We start from the raw sequence: 22456 nt of genomic DNA, 5'->3' as shown, positions 1-22456 counted from the left end.
AGTACGGCCGTGTGATAAAAACGTTAGCATAAAACGAACCTTTTGCGACGCAGAGCAATAAACGTTTGCTTTTTCTTACCAAAGTTTTTTGTTCGCTATCAGCATCGTTTTTGATTTGCATAAAAGAGGTGCAGGCGTAATTTACAAGAGCTTTTACCTTCGGCCCAGGGATAGTGAATCTTGTTTGTGGGTGCATCTAAAATATACATGATCGCTTGGTACATTATTATCACCGCTTTGCGCAGATTAATATCGCTTACTGCACATTTACATCAACAAAGGTGCACCAAGCGATATAAATGTGTGCGTGGGAATTAAGAATATCAGTCGCAAAAAACACACAAACCACTAAATTTCGACCAACCGCAAAGCAACATCCAGTTCGGAGGTTAAGACCCCCAGTGGGCCCGGAATAGTCAAGATGTGGGATCACCAAGATATCGCCAGGAAATAGGGGGTGCCAAGTATATTATAGTTACTCGCATTAACGCAGAGAAAATTGACGAATTAAAACAAATTTAGATTGACTAAAGGTCGCACAATTGAACGTTCTGAATAGGGTAGTTGTAAAAGATTGGGAACCTGTGATCTAGTTGCATGTTTACAACACGTGTTTTATAATAGTAGAGCAACATAAAACACAAATCACAGAAGAGCGAATGAAATTTATTTGTGGTTTCACTTGTGACAGCAAAAAGTAACAGTCGACCGAAAATGGTTTTATCAACGACGACGACACAACGTACGTTTAAAATTACAGGACATCCAGTACAAGATCTAACTCGTGGTGCAGGCTGCAATTAGAAAAGCCATTGAACTTGTAGTCCACAGTGTCCATGTTTTCATGTCCATAACTGACTATTTATAATAGCTGGTGAGAGAAAACAGAACGAGGAGAGGGTGGTGGTTGTTATGCTTCTATTTTAATCAACTTCCTCCATCTTGGATTGGTCATCCTCATTTTCGTCACCTTCAAGCTCCGGCATATCTTCTGTATCATCAGCAGCTTGAACTTCTTCTTCACTATCATCGATGCCTAATAATATTGTTGGTAATCAAAAGTATTTAACTGAAGATTGCTTTACACCTAATGAACTAAATCTTGATTTGACGTCACAAATTACCAACATGGTAACAAATGCCTCCATAGCAATTATAAACAATTTACACCTACCGAGGCCAAGCTTGATCATTCGGTGGATTCTTGCTGCATGGATTGAGGGTTCCTCAAGTGAGAAACCAGAAGCAAGTAGAGCAGTTTCGTACAGTAACATCACTAAATCTTTCACAGATCTGAGCACAGTTGAACAGAAAAATAATCAACCATTTTCATAAGCTCACACTAGATGTCCAAGGGTACAATCTTACTTGTCATTTTTGTCGGCTTCAGCCTTCTGTCGCATCTGTTCCATGATGGAATGGTCAGGATTGATTTCCAGATGCTTCTTGGCAGCCATGTAGCCCATAGTTGAGGTGTCACGGAGTGCTTGGGCTTTCATGATTCGTTCCATGTTGGCTGACCAACCATATTGTGAAGTGACAATACAACATGGTGATTGAACAAGTCGGTTTGAAACAACAACCTAAGGATGAAAGCAATGTAAAGGCATGGAATGAATAAATAGTTACACTTTACACACACCTTAATTTTCTAGGAAAACGTACCTTTTCAACTTTTTTGTCCAAGATCTCTTTGATGATTTTGCATAGGTTTTCAAACTTAGCTTTCGATTCCTCAAACTTCTTTTTCTCATCTTCATCTTCAGGCAATTCTAGACCTTCTTTGGTAATAGAAACAAGATTTTTACCTTCGTACTCCTGCAAGATAAAGTTTGCATTAGATTTTGTATTGATTATTTTTGTCCTTAAGGTAATTAACACTTCTTATTTGCTCAGACATCCAAGGAAGGAACTAATGACCGTCATGATCATGCTTAACATAATATACATTTAAATATATTATGCTAAAGCAAAGGTCCGGTGGAAACTGCGAATGTTGGAAAACATCATCATCGCAAGATCTCCTGTTAGGTAACAAAAATGGATTTTGACTTCATACCTTCAGCTGTTGAACACAGTATTCATCAATTGGTTCCACCATGTACAAAACTTCAAAGCCTCGTTTGGTGACGCGTTCAACAAAAGCAGAATTGGCTACTTGATCTTTTGATTCACCAGTGATGTAATAGATGTCTTTCTGGTTTTCCTTCATTCTTGTCACATAGTCACCAAGGGAAGTCATCTCTTCACCTGTTAGAAAGAAACATGTTAGTATAAAAGTGCTAACCTCGCACATTTTTGTTCACAAAAACAAATAGGCACCTGACTGTGAGGAATGGTAGCGAAGGAATGAAGCAAGTTTCTTGCGATTTTGGGAATCTTCATGGATTCCAAGTTTCAAGTTCTTTGAAAACTGTTCAAAGAACTTTTTAAATTGCTCCTTGTCCTCGCAGATTTCAGTAAAAAGTTCAACACATTTTTTCACAATGTTTTTGCGAATGACTTTAAGAATCTTGCTCTGTTGCAAAGTTTCACGAGATATGTTGAGAGGGAGATCCTCACTATCCACCACTCCCTTTACAAAGTCTGCAAAACAAATTCAAATATATTCATTTTAGTATAATATGTATGTGGCATTTCTTGATGGACAGTATATTTGGATACAGTCTCATAGAAACTGCACCAGATTCCCCCAAAAGACTTACTCAGGTATTCAGGAATGAGGTCCTCGCAGTTGTCCATGATAAAAACTCTTCGAACATACAACTTAATGTTGTTCTTCATCTTTCTGTTTTCAAACAAGTCAAATGGTGCTCTCTTGGGAACGAATAGAAGTGCACGGAACTCCAGCTGTCCTTCCACCGAGAAATGCTGCAAAAACATTTTTATGTTGAATATTGCTGGAAACAATTTTGTGCAAATTTGGTTAAATATAAATGCTCAGACATCCAAGGAAGGTACTTGCAAACCATCATAAGTCAAGCACTTGTTTTATCTGCATTGTCAGCTACAGCTGCACATAAGCTTATGTGCAGCCACCATCAATGTAGATAAAATAGTTACTCTGGTCTGGTGGAAACTGCGAATGTTGGAAAAATTCATCACAGCAATGTGACTTAACAAGACTATTTTTTTAGTAAATTCACCTTCACAGCAAGATGGTCTTCCCAGTCGTTGGTCAAACTCTTGTAAAACTCTCCATACTCATCTTGTGAAATATCATCAGGATTGCGTGTCCACAAAGGTTTAGTTTTGTTTAGTTCCTCCAAATCAATGTATTTTTCCTGTTAATTTAAAGGTATGTGAATGGAAAGCATATAAGGTAAGTGGTTATAGTTTCTCTTCTCGTACCTTGATCTTTTTGGTTTTCTTCTTGTCCTCCTTTTCCTCCTCCTCATCAAGATCTTCTACCTTAGGTTTGTCCTCATCCTCCTTTTTTTCCTCCTCAGTTTCTTCTTCCTTCTTTTCATCTTCCTCTTCATCATCACTGATTTCCTTTTCACGCTCTTTTTCCACATGCAGAGAAATCGGATAACCAATAAACTGGCTGTGTCTTTTCACAATTTCTTTGATCTTCTTTTCTTCCAAATATTCTTTTTGGTCATCCTGCAAGAAAAGCGGATGTTTACCTTGTGCACATGATATTTTAAATACTTAAGTCAGTTGGACAAGTAAACAACTGAAAATAGAAAAGATCACAAAATAAATATACCTTCATGTACAGAACGATCTTTGTTCCTCTACCAATCATGTCAACAGTGTCGCCGCTCACAGTGAAAGAACCTCCAGCAGAAGATTCCCACACATACTGCTCATCGTCATTGTGTTTTGAGACAACACGCACTTTGTCAGCCACCAAGAAGGCGGAGTAAAAACCCACACCAAATTGACCAATCATGGAAATATCAGCTCCAGACTAACAATGCAATAAACTTAAATTAAGTCTCGTGAGCAAAGAATAAAAAAAGACATTTTGCAGTGCAATGAATTGTGTCCTATACCTGAAGTGCTTCCATGAAAGCCTTTGTTCCAGATTTGGCAATAGTTCCCAGGTTGTTAACAAGGTCGGTCTTGGTCATGCCTACACCAGTGTCAAAGATGGTCAATGTGTTGTCATCCTTGTTGGGGACAATTTCAATCTTCAATTCCTTGCCACTGTCAAGCTTGCTGGGTTCAGTCAAGCTCTCATACCGAATTTTGTCCAAGGCCTAAGAAAGCAATTATCATTGGGATTTTTATCAAAATCAAACATATTTAAACAAATACCAATCCAACATGCATTAAATTCTAATGATTAATATTTTTCCATGTTGAAAACACAACAAACTTACATCAGAAGAGTTGGAGATCAATTCTCTCAAGAAAATCTCTTTGTTACTGTAGAAGGTGTTAATAATCAAGCTCATTAACTGGGCGATTTCGGCTTGAAATACGAAAGTTTCAGGTTCATCTTCTCTAACTTCATCTGCCATCTGAAAAGAATAAGCAAATTTTAATGTTGAAGTTGTCCTAAGCATTTGACAACTACGCAAACTTACTTTGTTGGTTGATGTCGAAAAAATTTGATTGGTTAGAAAGACAATTTTTTATCCTACTCTGTAATTTTAAACACAAAACAAAAAATACGTTAACTGAGCATTGTGTCCTATACTCTTAATCATACATTTGAAAAAGCTAAACGTAAGAAAACTCATCTACTCAACAGACCTATGACACTCACACTAGCTCAAAATCATAAGCAGACGCGCCACTCCACATGTAACACGCAACCATGCAGGAGTCAATAACGGTCTGACAGCACGTGCTCGCATTTGTACCCGCCATGTGCTCAAAGACTTCTTTTTTCAATCATGCCGGCCTTTCTGGAACCGTCCATCTCGTATTCATCCGCGTTCCACAAAAATGATTAATATTTTAAATAAAACATAGTTAAACAACTGAAAAAAATATTTAGTTGATTATCTTTAAGACTGTAGCACAATAAAACAAAAAAAAAATTGTAAATGTGTACTGCATTTGTTTTTTGTGCAGTCCTATTTCGCGGACGTCGTGTGATACTATTTTCATTCGCGAATATTCGTTTTAGTGTATGGTAACCGGCGTTTCGAAACGGTTTCTTACCGAAATGTCTGCAATGTTTTGTATCTTAGTTTTAAACCATGACATTTGAAATCAATCGGTTGGCCTAACCCAGTGGTTCTCAACCTTTCGTGGACCGTGACCCTTAAAAGTAACTTTTGGACCTCGTGCCCCCCTTCAAGTAACCCTGTAGGACCTGTGGCCCCCTTAAAAAATGTAGGCTAAATGGAAATCTCATGTTGGAATCCGGTACTAATTCAGACTTTAAACAGGTCGAATAGAATAAACAAGAATCCACAATCGTAAAAAAACGTAATATAGACAAATAGTTTGTGAAATAGTCGATTTAATTAGGTAATAAAGTTAAAAAGGAAATGGATTTAGTGGGTGATTCTGGTGAATCTACACCTGTTTCCCCCCAGAACACAGCTCGTGGCCCTCCTGGGGGGCCCTGGGCCCTGGTTGAGAACCACTGGCCTAACCCAACCCAGCTCGGAATGCTTGGCTTGATACACAAACATTAAAATCCTGTTTTGGATTCGTACTGGCAATGGCTTGGGTTGGAACCACGTCTGGACGTGCACATTATTTGCGAGTGTTTTTGTGAAGGAAAATGCGTTAAATTGAGTTATAATCGTTCGTCGGTCAACATTATGTGCAGGAGGGTTTTGGATCCATTGGTATTGTTCCATGGGAGGTGTACAAGTAATGATCAAGTTTACCGTTCAGGTGTAGCCTAGCCTAAGCTGTGACACCCCTACCTTTGCTTTACGACACACCATTGCGGAGAACTGCAGGCTACCTATGCTTATACCACAACAAATTAGTATCTGCCATAGGTTATACGGGATCAATTCGGTTGGCTATTGTTAGCCTATATAGTTTCTACAATTCCATCATTAATCAAGTTCTTAAATGCAGGGCAAAAAACGGTAAATAACATTAACAAACTAAGTTTCGACAGCCCAACTAGCCTACGCTCACAAAACCATACACAGCGGAAGAGGCAGAGATATATTAACGGATGTTATTGTTTTTCACAGCTGTCATCATTAGAGTTGTTTACGAAGTTGTATGGCAATAAGAAGTAGCCTCGACCAGACTGGGTGCTTAGGCAATATGGTTAAGCGCGTCTATCTATATTTCTCAGCCTGAAATCAGGACGCTAATAAACAAGGAGGTAAAAAGACGGATAATTTTTTAAGCATTCCATACAAGCCAAATTTCAGCCTAGCCTAGGCCTACATTCACACTTCGGTTTTACCCATTGTATCGAAGCAAATTAACCTTATTAATGAAAACAATTACTCCAAATACCAAAAGTTAGTTAACTAACAAAATACCTGGGACATTGACCACAGCGCTTAATCAGAAACAAGACCAAAGCATATGCTATGCGAAATTGTGATCAAATAATTACTTTAACAAGATTGCTGACAAAAATAAAACCGTATAGCCTAGTTTACATTTCTATCATTGTCCATGCATATGGCGATAACTGAATTTATTGTTGCTAAAATAAAATCGTGTATTGCCTATAATCAGGGTTGCCATACCGTCCTTATTTCTAAGATTTGTCCTTATTTTGAGGGGGTATGCCTTACAAAAGTTCATTGTCCTTATTTTTGACTTACGTCCTTATTTTGTCTTGTTTTCAACAATTACTAGTCAAATCCATGCTACAAGTAAAAGTAAACCTAGACCTGAGCTGTTATGAGATGCACTAAGTATTTTTTTTATTAACAAGGAGTTGCTGGAACAGATTGTATTTGGCCAAAATATTGCATATTATCAAGATTTGTTCAAAAACGTTTGTTTCGTTTTGTATGAAAATTTTATTTTTCGGTTGTCCTTATTTTTTGTTTCAAGTCGATGGCAACCCTGCCTATAATGCATTTCGACTGGTTGTTTGTTAAACGTTGAAAGTTTTGCCCAGCCGAAAGCTGCAACACTTTTAAGTCATGGAGCAAAAACAAAAAGACACTGTTTCTGCACACATAACTCGGAAGCTTCATTAGGTGATCTGAACAACATATAACCAACGTCCATATCAAGTAAAAAAAGTAGTAAAATAGTCATGTAGATTATTGATTGTAACATGATGTGGGTTAGGTACAAATGTCAGCAACCATTTTTTGCGAGGATAACTTTTACATCTGACTTTACATAACAGAAGTCGCATTAGTGCGTTTATTACAAGTTTAAACGAAATATCAAATTTTGCAACGAATCAATATATGTTAGTAAAAAATATCAAAAGACACAAGTAATGAATCACATGATACATATCGATGAAATATACAATACAGCGGGCAGCATAAAATTGGTCATGTCAATATGAATCACATCGATAGAATTTAAGTTCCATTATCACATAAAAGCACCTTCCAATTCACGTTCGCAACGTAAACAAATGTTAAACGACTGCCAGCACACGACAGGATCGAAAAATGAAAACGCATTTTGTACCATATATGAGATTGACTTAGCACATCACAAAACCACTATTTGGCAAATAGAAAACGTACGTTTTGCGTAGAAATGTAGTGGGACTGAAAAGGGGGAAAATGAATAAGTTTTTTTACGTTATTACTTTTTAATTGCGTTTAACAATAAAGAATGAAGGTGGCAACTGTTCAAAAAGTCAAATTTAACAAAACATATGAGAAAAAACAATTAAAAATAGAATTCTGTTTTTTGCCGTTGACAATCATACCGTATTTTTATTGTTTGGAAACATTGTATATTTGGTAAAAAACTGCTTGCTGTGGTGAAGAAAATAATAGTGTTTAGTGTTTAAATAATAGTGTAAATTACAGCTATTTACAAAAGCAGTTGTCGACACAACTGGAGCAAGATTGTCACAATTTAAGTCAACAGCTGGTGCTAAATTTGATCCAGGAAGTTAGGACATGTTTAAGCGACGTTCTGTCATTGGCAGGAAAATTTTGTCACGGATATGACACACACAGAGCCGTTTCGCTTGACGATTAACCTTATTCGCAGGATTAAGAACGAATGATAAGTATAACCCGCTTGTACCGCTAAACGATTTAGAACATTCGCGGGGTAACGCAAAAGTTGTTCAAAAGGTAATGTCTTTAGAATATGTAAGATTTGTACACATGATGACAAGCATTTTTCAACATAAAATTTGGACGCAAAAAAAAAAGATTTTCGCAATTTACAACATTTATGCGCAAAATTGAAGGTGTTAGTTGTGTAATACTTCGCCGCAGACGCATTAAAGTGATTGAGGACCCATATATCAACAAAACATGTTCAATAAAAAGTGAGAAAACTTGTTCCTTTAGTTAATGTAGGTGCAAAATTACAATTATTTGTTCAAATGCAAAACCAACAAAAGATTACGTGCAGCTAAAAGTAACCGACATATTTTCGATGCCAGGATCCTATTTCGGTAATGCTCAATGTTAAAATCATGCTCACACCCAAATCGTACATGGTTTGGGTAGTTACCCAGCAATATCAGAACTACAATGCTTATACATATCACAATGAACAAACGCTTTACATAGAAGGTATGACGTGATAATGAGATAGGGCTTCATACATTTGGTGATAATACTGCATTTTTCCAAAGAAAGTGTTCTCGCACTTTCTTAAGTTTGACAAAAGCTCTTGGATTTACCTCACAGACATAATGAAAGTACATGTAGCGGGCTTTAGATCACTATAAGATGGCATCTGCATTAGTCAAGCCACGAAGCTGGAACCCATTGCGGCTCAGTGTCCAATTTGTTGATGAGCCGAAGCAGTTCAGCGTATGATCGGTTCAGATCGAGATTTCGTATCGTCTCATCGAAGTAATGTGCGTATCGCCGCTCGATGTCGCGCGCACTTTCGATGATTTTGCGCAGTTCATCCTCCTGCGTAAGCGTCACGTGACATTAGTCAACCATAAAATGACTGGTTTGTATTTGAGCGTTATTTAGGTGCCAGATTTACTGTCAATGATTGTGCGAGTTATAAACTACGAATGTTTCGAAAAACTGCACAGTAGTAAAACAGTGAATATGACAAAAAATTGTTGACCAATTAATTAGAATACAGAATCTACGAGGCAAAAATCGTCAAATTTCCATGGTACAGTATTAACAAGTGATAGTCAAAAATCATTCTTTACCTTTGGAACTTAAGATAAATATAAAACACAAACAATCATCAATTCCTATTATTGACAACTTTTGTAAATCATTCGTATTTACATCTACCAGCAAACAGAAAGTGGAAGGTGTTGAAAAAATTGAAGTCGCGCCCACCAATTGCGTTGGTGTCAAAACACGCAAATTACCTTGATTTGTTTTCCCTCCTTGGACATATTTTGTCGTAAGCGCTCCAGGGGAGGTGGCCCGATGAACAAGATGTAAGGTTTTAAGCCCGACGTGTACAAAGTACGGAGTGACTAAAAGTAACAAATAAGAGAAATAGAGATACAACACTTTGTTTTCTTGTACATCTTAACATGTGCCTCTGTTAAGAGTTTGATGTCAGCGAAACATATTTGAAACTAGTGTTGTATTCAATTTGGATCACATCTGGAGATTGTACCTATTTTACTGATGAGAGTGAACAATATGTGCCTTCCTTAGTCAACAAGACAAAGTTACATTTTTTTGTCATCGACTTGCGATTCGAATACAATGTTGCATAGTGCATGGTAATTAATTTTGATTCAAAATAACGAGAAAATGGAACAATTGCAATATACACCATTTCTTACGGTTCGGACAAATTGAAGTTTATAAAATTCCTCACCTCAGCATGTAAATTGAGAACGCAAATTTTTCCCATATCAATCACTTTGCTAACAGAATCCACAGTGGTTCCGTACAATGTTTTCTGATATGATCCATACTCCACAAAACGCTCTGTCTCAACCATCGATTCAAATTCGCTCACAGAAATAAAGTGATAATCACGACCCTCTTGCTCGCCATCCTGTGGTGGACGAGTTGTATCTGCAAAAAATTTATGCATTTTTTGGGGGAAAACTCTGCGGTACCAAGTTACTGTTTGAAAATGTAATACCCGATTTTGAACAAAAAAAGGTACACATTTTTTGAAATTTTATAGTTTTTGCATGTTTTAAAGTTTTTTCGTACGTGATATCGCAGAAGCAAATCTTTCCCGATCGTTGTCAACTAACTTCTGGCGTAGCTCGTGACGTCCAACGTTAAGAGGACCAATCAGGACGATTGGTCGCTTGCGCGTTTCAGGTTGGTGATATAATGCCATCTCCTCATATGTCTGAATAACTTCGTCCTCTGCAACCATTTATTGTTTAAAATGAGCACTAACTTATGCCTTCACAAACTTATTCGATTTACGGGAAAACGAGAAAATTAGGTTCAGGATACAAGTACAAGTCAACCACACAAAGTTTAATGTTAGAAAATATGATCTTACAAACATTTGTTCACAAAAATGTCAACCTTATACGAAGGTATTGTCGTGAAGCAAAAGAGAAAGGTTAGTGTCGGTGTTAACAACGCACCCTCAGTTGCCTTGTACGTGGACTGATCCTTTTTTTCCTTTTTCTTTTTCTTCCTGCCACACAGTAAACTCTTCTTATTTTCCGGTGCATTGCTCTCCTTATTAAGCGAAATTCGCAACGTTTCTCGTCTAGAAAAGAATATTTTATTTTTTAATTGAATAAAAGTGGAATGGAATAAATCGTATGCCTGCGGCGAAATCAGATTCGGGGCAAACCTGTCGACAAATTAAAGCATCAGAGCGATACTTCCAAAAGCGGAACAATGAAACCTGACGCATATGTAAAAACCAGATTGGAAAGTGCGACTCTAATCATAAACCTGCGGTAATTACCAATTTAAAAGACACACATGCAATTTGGTGGTTAATAAGAAAATTTTAAAATATTTTTTAACAAGTCCTCAAAAAATTTATTGGTTCACAAGCACCTAAAACTGATTTGTTATTGCATAAAACGTTTGCAATCCTGATGCATATAACTCCAATACAAGTGTTTCAATGCAGTTCTTCTATGATTTTAGCGAACCTCAGAACTCTACATAATAGGTAGAGCATACACGATATAACAAGTCGGCGCAGTTGTTATTGCTGCTGGAATTCCAAGAATGTCAAATATCTATGGTTATATAGGTCCTGCTTATCAGGGTGTACAAATTATTATCCACTGGCGTGTCATATTTTGCGGTTACTGCGGCTACTGACCACAAGCTGTATCACGCTTCGGTATTTAAAAGAACAAAAAGGTACGTTGTGTAGACAAATCGGGGTCCAACTGACGAAAAACAATTTGCAGCAATATTTTTGTTACAAATTTTCCCAATTTAAACAACAATCAAGTAAAAACTTCTCACTGATGTTGAAACTGCTGCGACGGTATAAGACCAGCCAGTGACAAATGTGTGTCGTCATCTTCGTCACGGTAGGCTTGCCACCAATCAGAGTCGTCCATGCACATGATGCGCAGCACGTCACCCTTTTGGAAAGATAGTCCGAGCTCACGACAGGGCAGGTAAGGATCGTCAAGTGCTTCGTAGTCGAACAAAGCTCGCACGTGCTTCTGTTCAACAAAATTCATGCTTTGTTTCTTTTGTCTAACCATGCTCACTGACTTAGGCAACGATTAATGAATAAATTTGTGGGGATGTTTTTTTATAGCATAATGTTAAATTAAAGCGTTTTACACTTGTTGAAACAAGTCTTATGTAAAGAAAAGCCCACAATAAAGGTACAATCCACAATGAAATTTAACCTACATTTTCATCACAAAACAAAATTTACAAATGTATTTCTTGTTTGGGTTTCTTTGCAGTTATTAAGAACATATACTTTACACACTTGCCATTACGTTATTTAGAAGGGATACAGCAATTCTTAGTAAGACAATAAACATCTTTGAAAACCTAATCGTAATGTTAAGTTAAAAAAAAATTAAAAAATCCCCTGTCATTTTCAGATACTGCAAGTTAAAGCACTTGTACATGTAAATAAAACTGAAAAAAACACTGCAACATACAGCCATGTTTCTTATCCATACACATTACACAATACAACAATTTACAGCAAAACTATGGTTATTTCATTACTATAAACTTCATTTGGTTTATTTAATGAAAATGCAGCAAAAAAAAAATGAAGTACATACCACTACTGACAAGTCTCTGCGGTCAGTCAACGTTCCATTTGACACAACAGGTTTGCTTGGGTCAGCGAGGACAAACACGAGGGTACCATTCATCGAACCTATGACATCACCAACTTCATTGACATCCAGTCCACGCATTGATCTTCCATTTACTTCAATGACCTCATCTCCCTCATGAAGGAGATTACTATTAGCTGCCAATCCACCACTGATGATCCGACTAATCGTAACTGTACCATCATCTTCACTGCGAACTGTTGCACCCTTAAAACAAGTAAAGAACATAACTGTATATTCAACACAATAAAAAAAGAAAGAAAAGGGTCCAGTGACATGACAATGAAATGTCTTCATTGTATGTAGTTTACATCAAAACACAACACATTCAAACTATCAATACTGTACAAGCAAACTTACCAGGGCATCACTTGTTTTTTCAATCCTGACGACTCGAACTTTCTTGTCAGTGTATTGTGATATCCGATTTAAAATCTCCTCATCTTCCAGGGAGTGGACATTAACATTTTCATGATCATTTTCTTGGGCAGAATTAAATTCTGCTAAGCCATCATGTGCAGAAGAGAGACCCTATGATTGCAAATATTAGAAATGGTCATACACCTCAAATTCAGACAAACTTTCTTAGGAAATAAATTGTAATGAACGTACTGCACTGCATAACAAAATGTAATGTCTTTCTTTAGAGTATTAGTCAGACACACTTTAAAACAGACATTTATGGATTTCTTGTTTAACGACACAGTGTCCTAATAAAGTTTGTGGTGTGAACAGTCATTAAATTCGAGACCGAACCCAAATAAAGCAAGTAAAAATTGACAAAATAACAACAAATATTTTCATCAACTGCTTTGTTTCATAGGAGAGCAAAGCAAGGTTAAAATTCAATGCAAACATATTAGGTTTGAAAAAAAAGCCGTAAACCACACATGATTTATGCATGTACTATATTTGGTAATGATAAGTTTTGCTCAAGAAAGCCAGCAAATAATTTAATTTGGTTATTGATTTGTTAAATGTTCTATTAAAACCCACCCTGTTTTTGTACGAGTTTGATATTTTTGAAACAGGTTCAACCTATTTGAATGCATAAATTTTGGATCTCAGAGTAGTAATTATATTTAAACATGGGGTTTATGTCGTGTGCTAGCACAAATAAATTTACAAAAGTAAGAAAATGTTTAAAGAAAAGGTTTGCATTTATGCTTAATTATAAAATTTGGGTTTAATCAACAATTAAGCATGTGATAACTTTTGCTTGTTATACATTGGATTGGTGGAATAAATGATAAATACACAAGTTCTAATCCAGACTTACTTTGACATCAGGTTTTGACAGAATGCGGATTAGGTCAGTGGCTTGAGGTAGTTCACTATATTGCAATTCATCGCAAATCTAGCAACAATAAATGGAAAATAATCAGAAGGGGGCTTTTACTATCTTCATGCTATAATTAGCACACTAACTATTTAAATTATGGTAAATCAGACACTGAAGGCATGCCTTGGCGTCTGCAAGGTGTTCATTCTATGAAACATGCAAAGAATAATAAAACACTATTAGGTATTAGTTAGTATTTTTTAAGATTAGTTTTTGTTAGAATTTACAGTCACAAGACAATACTGTTTCTGTGGGTAGACCCAACTTTTCAGGCAGTATTATAATGAATGTGGGTCTAATATCTCCAACAAATCATGATTTAAAATTTACAATATTACCACTTTAACTAACAACAAAATGGTTCACTATCATGTTGGAAAATACACCAACATCACAGCATACACTTATTATTCAGCAAAGCGTACACTAAAACAATGATATTGTGTTTTATTTTATACACAAGAATCTGCTATTCAACTACCAGTAATGATAGATATTAAGGCATGTGAACTGCTGCCTTGCAGTTTTATTTTGTGATTGTCACAGGTAGAGCTAATTACACCATAACTGATGTCAGCCGCACATTTAGCTAATTTTAGATAGGTGGCACAGGAGCTGAATTATTTATTTAGCGAATTTTTGGGTTAGTTTCATTGAATTTTGAATGCTCGAAATTTGAGAGGACTGTCTCAACTGCCAACAGAATCAGTCAGTAAATTAGAAAGTAGGAATATATATTTCGCCAATAATGGCATCATCAGTTCCTGAAAAACGCAATAGATCAACACCAAAATATCAAGAATGTAAAACAAACACAATGTTCTAAGCAACTCAACAACGCGAGTGTCGCCAAACACAAAATCGTTAAAAACCTAGGATGACGATTTTAAAGCGAGTTTGCTGCGGCTCGCGGTTAAATGCAAGAAATCCGCGTTTCCAGACTCCATCATCAGCATTTGCATAGAGACTGCAAAAAGCTGGAAAGACAGGTTCAAACCTCCATCGACAACCCGCAGCACGGAAGTAGTCCCCTGGGCAACGTCGTTTCCCAGGCTCCTTCGCTTGACCAAAAAAGAACAAACACTAAAGCCTGAGGCAAGAGTTGTCTACAAGAAGCCACCTACGTTGGGCAACCATTTACTTAATTACAGGCGCCTGGCCCATTATAGCCAGGGGGTCATTGCTAAATCGGCTCCCTGCGGAAGATGTGCTTTATGCGGACATTACGGTACACATACATCTATGGTGTCTACTGAACACAAACTTTGCATAGACGATAGAACAATTGCCCTGAGGCAGTCCCTGGATTGCAGCAATTTTGGCATCTATGTGGCCACTTGCAGGATTTGTAACAGCAGATACGTGGGCCAAACTAAAAACAAATTTTCTACCCGTTGGTCTGGCCATAGAACAGTGTGGAACACGTTTAAAACCAGCGGTGACAATGACAACGCCTCGCTGGGCCATCACTTCGCCATCCACCACCACGATATATTTATGAAGAGACCAGATATCGCGGAATGTTTTACGGTCACCTTTGTGGAGCAACCCAATGTTGATCGTTTGGATCACTGCGAAGCCAAATGGCTGAAACTTACTGGCGCAATGCTTAATATTCAAAAGATGTTGCTGCCCAAGATTCGATAATTTTCGTGATCGTGTTTCATACTTGTGTGTGACTTGTGTGTGTCTGTGGTCAGTTATTGCATGGCCTTTGGGTACGGTTTACGGCAGTTTAATTTTTAATTTTATCTTTTTTATCGTTTTATCGGCTTTTAGTTGCGAGCGCCTTGGTTTCTTTTTGCCACCCCCCTTTTTCTCTTTACTTTTGTCCACGGTGTAGGTCTTGCCAGCTTTTCACAGGTGTTACCTTTAGGCTTTCCAGGCGTTGCTGGGTTTGCAAGGTTTTTAACGATTTTGTGTTTGGCGACACTCGCGTTGTTGAGTTGCTTAGAACATTGTGTTTGTTTTACATTCTTGATATTTTGGTGTTGATCTATTGCGGAACTGATGATGCCATTATTAGGCGAAATATATATTCCTACTTTCTAATTTACTGACTGATTCTGTTGGCAGTTGAGACAGTCCTCTCAAATTTCAAGTCTTTTAACAATTTGCACAGTTATCGTCGGTATGCATGGCGGCTGTTGGAGGTTTAGATATTGCCCACCCACGACAATTTCTGATGAATTTTGAATGGTAATACATAACCCCAACCCTAAGAGCCCTAATCGTAGGCATATTTTGCGCAAACCATTTTCAATAGGATTTGTGCTCTTTACGCCACCCAGACATTTTTGTTTTGTTAAAAAACTTTTAACAATTGTGATGAAGATTTGTAAAAGATGACCTACTACAAACGTAAAAATAACCCCTTACTAGATTTGTAAAAAAGTATATACATATAACTGTATTTAATATTAGAGTATAATGGTTTTATACCTCAGCAGACAAGCTCTGCAGATTTCTCGTGACAGGTGGACTAGTTGATTGAGTTGAAGTTTTCTCAGCCATTGTGTTGTGTAAATCTAGTGCATCCTTAATAAATACCAAGCAATAACAAGGAATGTAAATCACCTGTGTCTTTTAAACATTTATAACCTTGTCTAACCTGAAATGTTTCTTGCTGAATTAATTGTTTTAAAAATGAGAGATCATTTGTAAGGGTCGGGTCATCCAATTTGTGAGAAATAGAATTCAAAGACGAAAACATTCCGTTTATACCTAAGAATAATAAGTGTGAAAAACTTTACATGACATATTTTAGTAAAAGAAACATTTTTGTTGCGGATTTATTAAAATTCAGTTCAGATGTAACCAAAGCCTAAAACCCATACCTATAGATGGTTCACCCTGTGATGCATGATCCCAATTATCAATGTAACTATCCCGCTCATAACCAAGGTTTTCAACTCCTTTTTTGTTGGCTCTTAGTTCATCCTCTGTTGTCTTGTGTTTTAATCTGTCACAATAAAAGCAAATTATTATGTGTTAATGTTTCAGCAGCAAAATTTTAATTTAAAACCACAACCATAGGGAGCCATTGATAATTTTAAACATGACATCGACATGTGAGGATCATGTAGCTTACAACCCCCAACAAATTGTTTTCCACACTGGGCTGCAATTTTCTAGCACTATTAATATTTTTAGTGTTAACTGTGATATAATAAACCACCTAAAATAACTTAGAGCCGCAGTTTGGTAACTGCTAGGCCACAACCAAATACTCTTAAAATTTTATTGAAAATTGTGAGCTATTCTATTTTGTTTTGTTATAACCTGTTAAAACCCTGTGAATGTTTTCATCCTATGTAGTTACCGGACAATCATACATAGTTACAAATATCACTCATGCACTATCTATTCATATTTTATGTTTCATAAATTGTCAAGGTGAATTTTAAACACACTGCAGTGATTTGAAGTCCTTTTTTGCCACAAACATATATTTGGAGTTTTGCTGAAGGTACCTATTATGGGTCACCATGTCTAGTTTAGTCATGACTAGTGCAGGTTTTCCGTCCTACAATTGACATGGTTCACTGCAGAGCTAACAGTACAGTAACCTGCTTTTTTAGTCAGGAATATGTTTTTGTGTTTGCTGGAAATCATTAGACAATTTTCTTATAGCCAGGAATATATATGAAAAGTCTTACCTGTCAATTTTAGGAGCCCCCTCTCCAGCCATCTGTTGTCGAATTTTTTCATCATGCTGTCTTTGTAACTTTTGTCTTCTCGCTGACTCACGCATACGGTGAATTCTTTGAAAGTTCATTTCTGGTTGAGGAAGGGTTGATGCAACCTCTGCAGCTGCCTGTACAACAAAAGCAGTCACTATTTGTTGCAAAATAATACCCCAAAAGCATTATTCCAACTTAAATACATTAACACACTTAAAAAGAAAATTTGTGAAAAAGAATACCTCTAGGTCCTTTGAAGTTTTATTTTGTGTTCCTGTTCCATTCAAGGGTGTTGGAGGTGGAGCTTCAAAAGCACTACGGGGAGTGGAAGTTCCACTTCTTGGAGGATGAGCAGCAACGTATGCAGGTGGACAATCAACTGCCATTTCATTAGTTGTCTCGTCTGGAGGGAGAACTGCACCCAATCCACCATTCATGCGATAATGGTTTTGACTCCGTGGCATAGCTGCCGTTGCCATAGTGGCGTTTGGTAACAGATGTGATGACTGTTTATAATTGGGTGTTTGAGCAACACCTACAGAGTTAATGTTTTGTGTTTCTTTTGATTGTGGTTTGGAAAGAACAGTAATGTAAAGCTTTAAATTTTTCAGAACATTGTGCGCTTCGTGTTGAAGAAGTTGGTGTTTAACACAGGTTATAGATCCATTGGCTGCAAGTCGAGACAAACGAGCTTCTCCAATCCTCTCTATTGCTAATGCAAAAGCCTCCTGTCCCTCAGTGCACAAATTCTCTAAAAAGTAACAAACATAAAAGTCCAAACAGTAAGAGTTGGCTATAATTTCTGAATTATCAAAAAACTAAACAACACATAACTCAAACTTCTATTTTCATCAACTTAGGTACTTTTTTCATAAGCGACCTAAATTAACTTTGACAAAACATTCATTTAGGTGTCGACAACAAAGACTAAGAAAATAGAAATGTTTCAGGCAACAATCTAAAGACCCCAAAATATTTTAAAACCATTGCTCTTATTTTAGAGTACCAAAAATCAGTGTTTCATACCATTATTCGTTCTGAGCAAATTATTTATTTCGTTATTTCGTTCCAGACCGATATTTTCATTTCATTCCGGTCTGACCTAAATAAATTTATAACGGCATTTCGGTCTTAACAAAAGAACATTTTTTTTTGGTCTTTACAACTATTAAGCGAAAAAAGAAAGAAAGTTGCAACACACAAGAATTATTGTCGGTAGTTGTTACATCGCATAACATTTGTCAATGATGGTCAAACGGATGTAAATTGTAGCATCTTCAATTTGTATTATAGCCTAGCTTAACCGAACAGCGCAAAATGTTTAGCAATTGTCACAGGTCAAATGTCCAGAACGAAATACTGTAATAAAATATAACGGTATTTCGTTCCGTCCTGGTATTTTCAATATTTCTATTTCGGTATTTCGTTCCAGGATTTGAGCCAAAAATTATTTATTTCGTTCCGGTATAACGTTCCGTTCTGGTATGAAACACTGCCGAAAATAACTAAATCCTACCGAATGAATTGTGACCACGCTTCACTCGTATTGTGATCTTCCTTGACCTAATGCACTAAAAAACAAAAAATTTATAAGGTGTAAAAGTTATAAATTAATGGAAAAATGGATGAGTGTACATATTATAATTAGATGCCACCCCATAAGCTTAAACCGACACAGACTTAAATCAGAGATCAAACATTCCTTAGGGTCTGTGTTGTGTCATGTGACAATGATAGTTGGGAGAAAGGGTTTTTAACATAGCACATGACTAGCCTAAAAAGGATAAAATACACACAAAAGAACTGTTGTATTAAACAAATATGAAAAGTTTACAACACATTAAGATGATAACTTAATGGAGATGCATTCATTACAAAAGCAACCCCAAAATACCAAGAAGCAACCTACCTGGTCAATGTAGAACAAAACCTCTAAAACTGATTTTTCAGAAAATTTGCAGTTATTGATTTCACTAATAACATCTAAGGATGACAATTCATCAACACTCTCTTTAAAGGGCGAACCTACACAAAAATGTAATGGCTGAGTTGACAACATGGTACAAAATTAAAGTTTAATTTAGCCTCAAGCATGACCACTTAATTATGAGTTAATGTCGGAAGACCACTTAAGAAGTTATTATGCTTGATTAAACAAATGAAATCTGATTGTACAAAACTATTTTATAGTAGTATCATGAACATTTTGTTCAAATAAAAATATATTATAGACTTAATACACACCAAACTAGAATTTAACAAAAAATATATCATCCATAAAAGTCAAAATTACTAGCTAAAAATAACAGGCTGGATAACATACCTAAAAGCTGTATACTGTCTTTTGAGTTAGATACTACCAATATGATGTACCCTGCTAAATTGTCCATGACGGGCACAATAGTGGTACTAAGTTTATGGATCAGACACATAAAACAACATTGGACCAAATGAATGAGGGGTAAAGTATGTACGGGGTACTCAATACAGCTTGTGTAAGTGGTACTCCAGCCAAAACAAATAGCTACCCACTTTCAATTGCAACTTTTCAAATAGTGACAACAGAGGGAGGTTTAATAGCAAAAAGTTGTTTTGTGACAAACAATCTGTTTGCCACATATTATTGGGTGATTGTTATGCACCGATTGCCTAGTTCCACCAGGGAACAAAACATTTATTAGCAAAGTCATACAGCAGGGGTGGGCAACCTACGGCCCGCGAGCAACTTTTGAGCTGCCCGCGACTCATATTTTATTTTGATCGGCCGGATGAACTGTATGCGTTAAAGCCAAATTTATACCAAAAGGTTGTTACATTAAACGTTGATAGTTATTAGTTTATTACAAAGAGAAGGCATTGCTACGTACAAAGACAAAATCTTTGTGTGTTTGACTTTGCCTAGCACTGCTATGTTATTGCATGACCACCGTTGCGGCCCGCCTCCGCAATATAACACTACTTGTTGGCCCGCGCATGCAAAAAGGTTGCCCACCTATGTCATACAGGATGGTTTATATTTTCATTTGCTGTACAATAGGACAGTAATAAAAGTTCTTAAACTTATCGGGGTTGTGCTCCCCTTGTTATGCTATTTTTACATTTTTTTTGCCCCCTAGATAAATTTTAAGGGAAAAAATCAAATATAAGGATAGAGTTGTTTTAAGGTGTTTAATTCTTGATTTTTTACATGTAATAAGTTGTGTGTATGGCACAGAGCCAAAGTGCCAGTATACTTGTAAACACACCGAACTGTCATCATTAGGGGGTTTAGCTAAGAATAGTGGTGGCAGACCCTAATAAGAATTATGGTGCACGGACCATGATTTAATTCTCAAATTAAAGGTTTGCAATCTGCACAGGATCATTACTAGAAGGATTTTTTTCGAATCAAGCCCTGCAAACCAATTGTGTCGCATCCCCTGTCAACTCTTTCCACCACACCGGTTTAGGAGCTGAATAATTTCAGTCAAACCAAGTTGGCCCTCTGACTTATGAATGTTTAGTAAAGGAGGTTTTGATAATTATATAATTAACACATTTTGTAATAAAAAAGTGCTGTTTGTAAAATTAGCAACTGATTGTATTTTGATTGATTAGGTGTGAAACTAAAAGATGATTTTCAACCAAAAAAGATTCTTTGTTTGCATTCTAAACATACAAAAGTAACTTACCATTTAATAACCCAAATGTTTAGCAGAAAGATAACTTTACAGCAACAGGACAAAAACCCAAGAGATAAATTTTATGCAAACATTCTGGTCCCTGTTTCTAAACATGCCAAGCAATGATTAATTTACAGCAATACTAAGCCTATGATATTGTTTTTTTTTAATTATAATGCACAAAATTTCAAAAAAAGAGATTTACAACGCACAAGATTTATGAAACTACAAGACAAAAAGCTGTTTGCAATAAAAGTATTGTGCTCATCACAATTCAAAACCCCAATGGATAAACTAAACCCCACCCGAACAAATATGGCAGCATTATTATGGTTGCCTAATTGTAAATGTAGTCAGAGTCTAGAACAGTGGTTCTTAACCGGGGGGAAATTTCCCACTAGTGGGAAATTTAATGTTTTCGGAGGGAAATTGTGTAAGCTTTCAAAGAGCAGACTCGGGCACGAGGGTCAAATTCGGCTTTGAATTAACCGTTGAAAGTTACTAAGATTGATTTCATCAAGGTTTACAAGGCATATTCAAATCTGTTACATCACAGAGAAGACTGAACCATCAATGACTTTGCTATTGTGCGCGAACAAAGGCCCTTCCTTTGTTGATTGTGATGCAATAAATGACTAATGCAAGCAGAGCAGACTCTTTAGTATTCCAAAAAGTTTAATCTCTCACAGAAGCACTTTTTAAACTAAATAAGATTGCAGTATACCTTTAGGGTCCAGACCAATTCGCTCCACAAAATTATTTCATTTAAAGAATTTTTTTTGTTAACGTAGGGCACAAAACAGGATTACAAAAATAACAGAGGGGGAAATTCGAAGTTGGTGATTGACTTTAGTGGGAAACTACAGCAAAAAGGTTAAGAACCACTGGTCTAGAAGTTTTAGAAATATCAGTAACTATACTTCAGGTAAAGTAATAACAACAGAAAAATCAAAATATAATGCAGTAAACCAGCAATACTTTGAAAGATGTTTTTTCAATTCATTTGTTTAAAAAGCGGTTTATTTATTATCTGAGTTTGAGGCGGTTGGCTGGTTTGCCTTTAATTGGACTGGACACTGGACATTTCACATGCAAATTCTTAAAAAACTTTCTTTTTTGTCAGACAATCTGTCTCAAAGACCAAACTCTATTTTTTATCACATCGTATTGCTTTTGTCAAGCTTTCCATTGATAGAAACAGTTCAGCATAAACCGTCAACAATAATCGTAAACAGCACCAACAAACAAAAACAATTGAAAGCAGTCTATAATGTATCGTACTCAGTATCTCACACAAAATCTTTTGAACTTGCTAAACTCAGTTCTTAAGACATTTTGAACTTGCTAAACTCAGTTCTTAAGACAAAAGTTGAAAACTTTTGCAATAAAGCACCACCATAACTATTTTTAAATTTATTTGAAATGAATTACATTTCAAACCAAACCAAAAAAGCACAACAGAACGAACATCAAC

The 22456-nt window shown here is 36.4% G+C and overlaps 2 protein-coding genes across 3 annotated transcripts; both read right to left on the bottom strand.

Moving 5' to 3' along the window:
• Window positions 1–650: 650 nt before the first annotated feature.
• LOC145229121 (heat shock protein HSP 90-alpha-like) lies at window positions 651–4624 on the bottom strand. Of its 2 annotated transcripts, XM_080094400.1 has the most exons (13): window positions 4539–4624; window positions 4332–4472; window positions 4002–4208; window positions 3713–3916; window positions 3352–3606; window positions 3147–3284; window positions 2706–2871; window positions 2323–2586; window positions 2060–2250; window positions 1666–1818; window positions 1369–1583; window positions 1175–1293; window positions 651–1036 (listed from the first exon to the last, which is right to left on the bottom strand). In XM_080094400.1, the coding sequence occupies exons 2-13, from the start codon at window positions 4470–4472 to the stop codon at window positions 924–926; spliced, it is 2166 nt and encodes a 721-aa protein (XP_079950526.1). In that variant the 5' UTR covers window positions 4539–4624; the 3' UTR covers window positions 651–923. The 2 variants fall into 2 exon arrangements, with proteins under 2 accessions (XP_079950526.1, XP_079950515.1); XM_080094389.1 differs by lacking the exon at window positions 4539–4624 and having other exon boundaries at window positions 4332–4532.
• Window positions 4625–7255: 2631 nt separating this feature from the next.
• On the bottom strand, window positions 7256–21125 carry LOC145223579 (protein PALS1-like). The gene is made up of 17 exons (XM_080089987.1): window positions 20992–21125; window positions 19230–19345; window positions 18837–18891; window positions 17563–18071; window positions 17297–17454; window positions 16475–16599; window positions 16249–16361; window positions 16080–16175; window positions 13575–13652; window positions 12656–12826; window positions 12239–12502; window positions 11448–11653; window positions 10598–10725; window positions 10206–10367; window positions 9859–10061; window positions 9395–9505; window positions 7256–8969 (listed from the first exon to the last, which is right to left on the bottom strand). Exons 4-17 carry the CDS (start codon window positions 17797–17799, stop codon window positions 8793–8795), a joined length of 2229 nt encoding a protein of 742 aa, XP_079946113.1. The 5' UTR covers window positions 17800–18071; window positions 18837–18891; window positions 19230–19345; window positions 20992–21125; the 3' UTR covers window positions 7256–8792.
• Between the last annotated feature and the right edge of the window lie 1331 nt (window positions 21126–22456).

This window comes from Phallusia mammillata, chromosome 1 (genome assembly GCF_965637545.1).
Source record: "Phallusia mammillata chromosome 1, kaPhaMamm4.hap1.1, whole genome shotgun sequence".
In the NCBI taxonomy this organism is placed as follows: Eukaryota; Metazoa; Chordata; class Ascidiacea; order Phlebobranchia; family Ascidiidae; genus Phallusia; species Phallusia mammillata.
The sequence above is the reverse complement of the archived record's forward strand: the minus strand, read 5'-3'. Positions and strand labels throughout refer to the sequence as shown.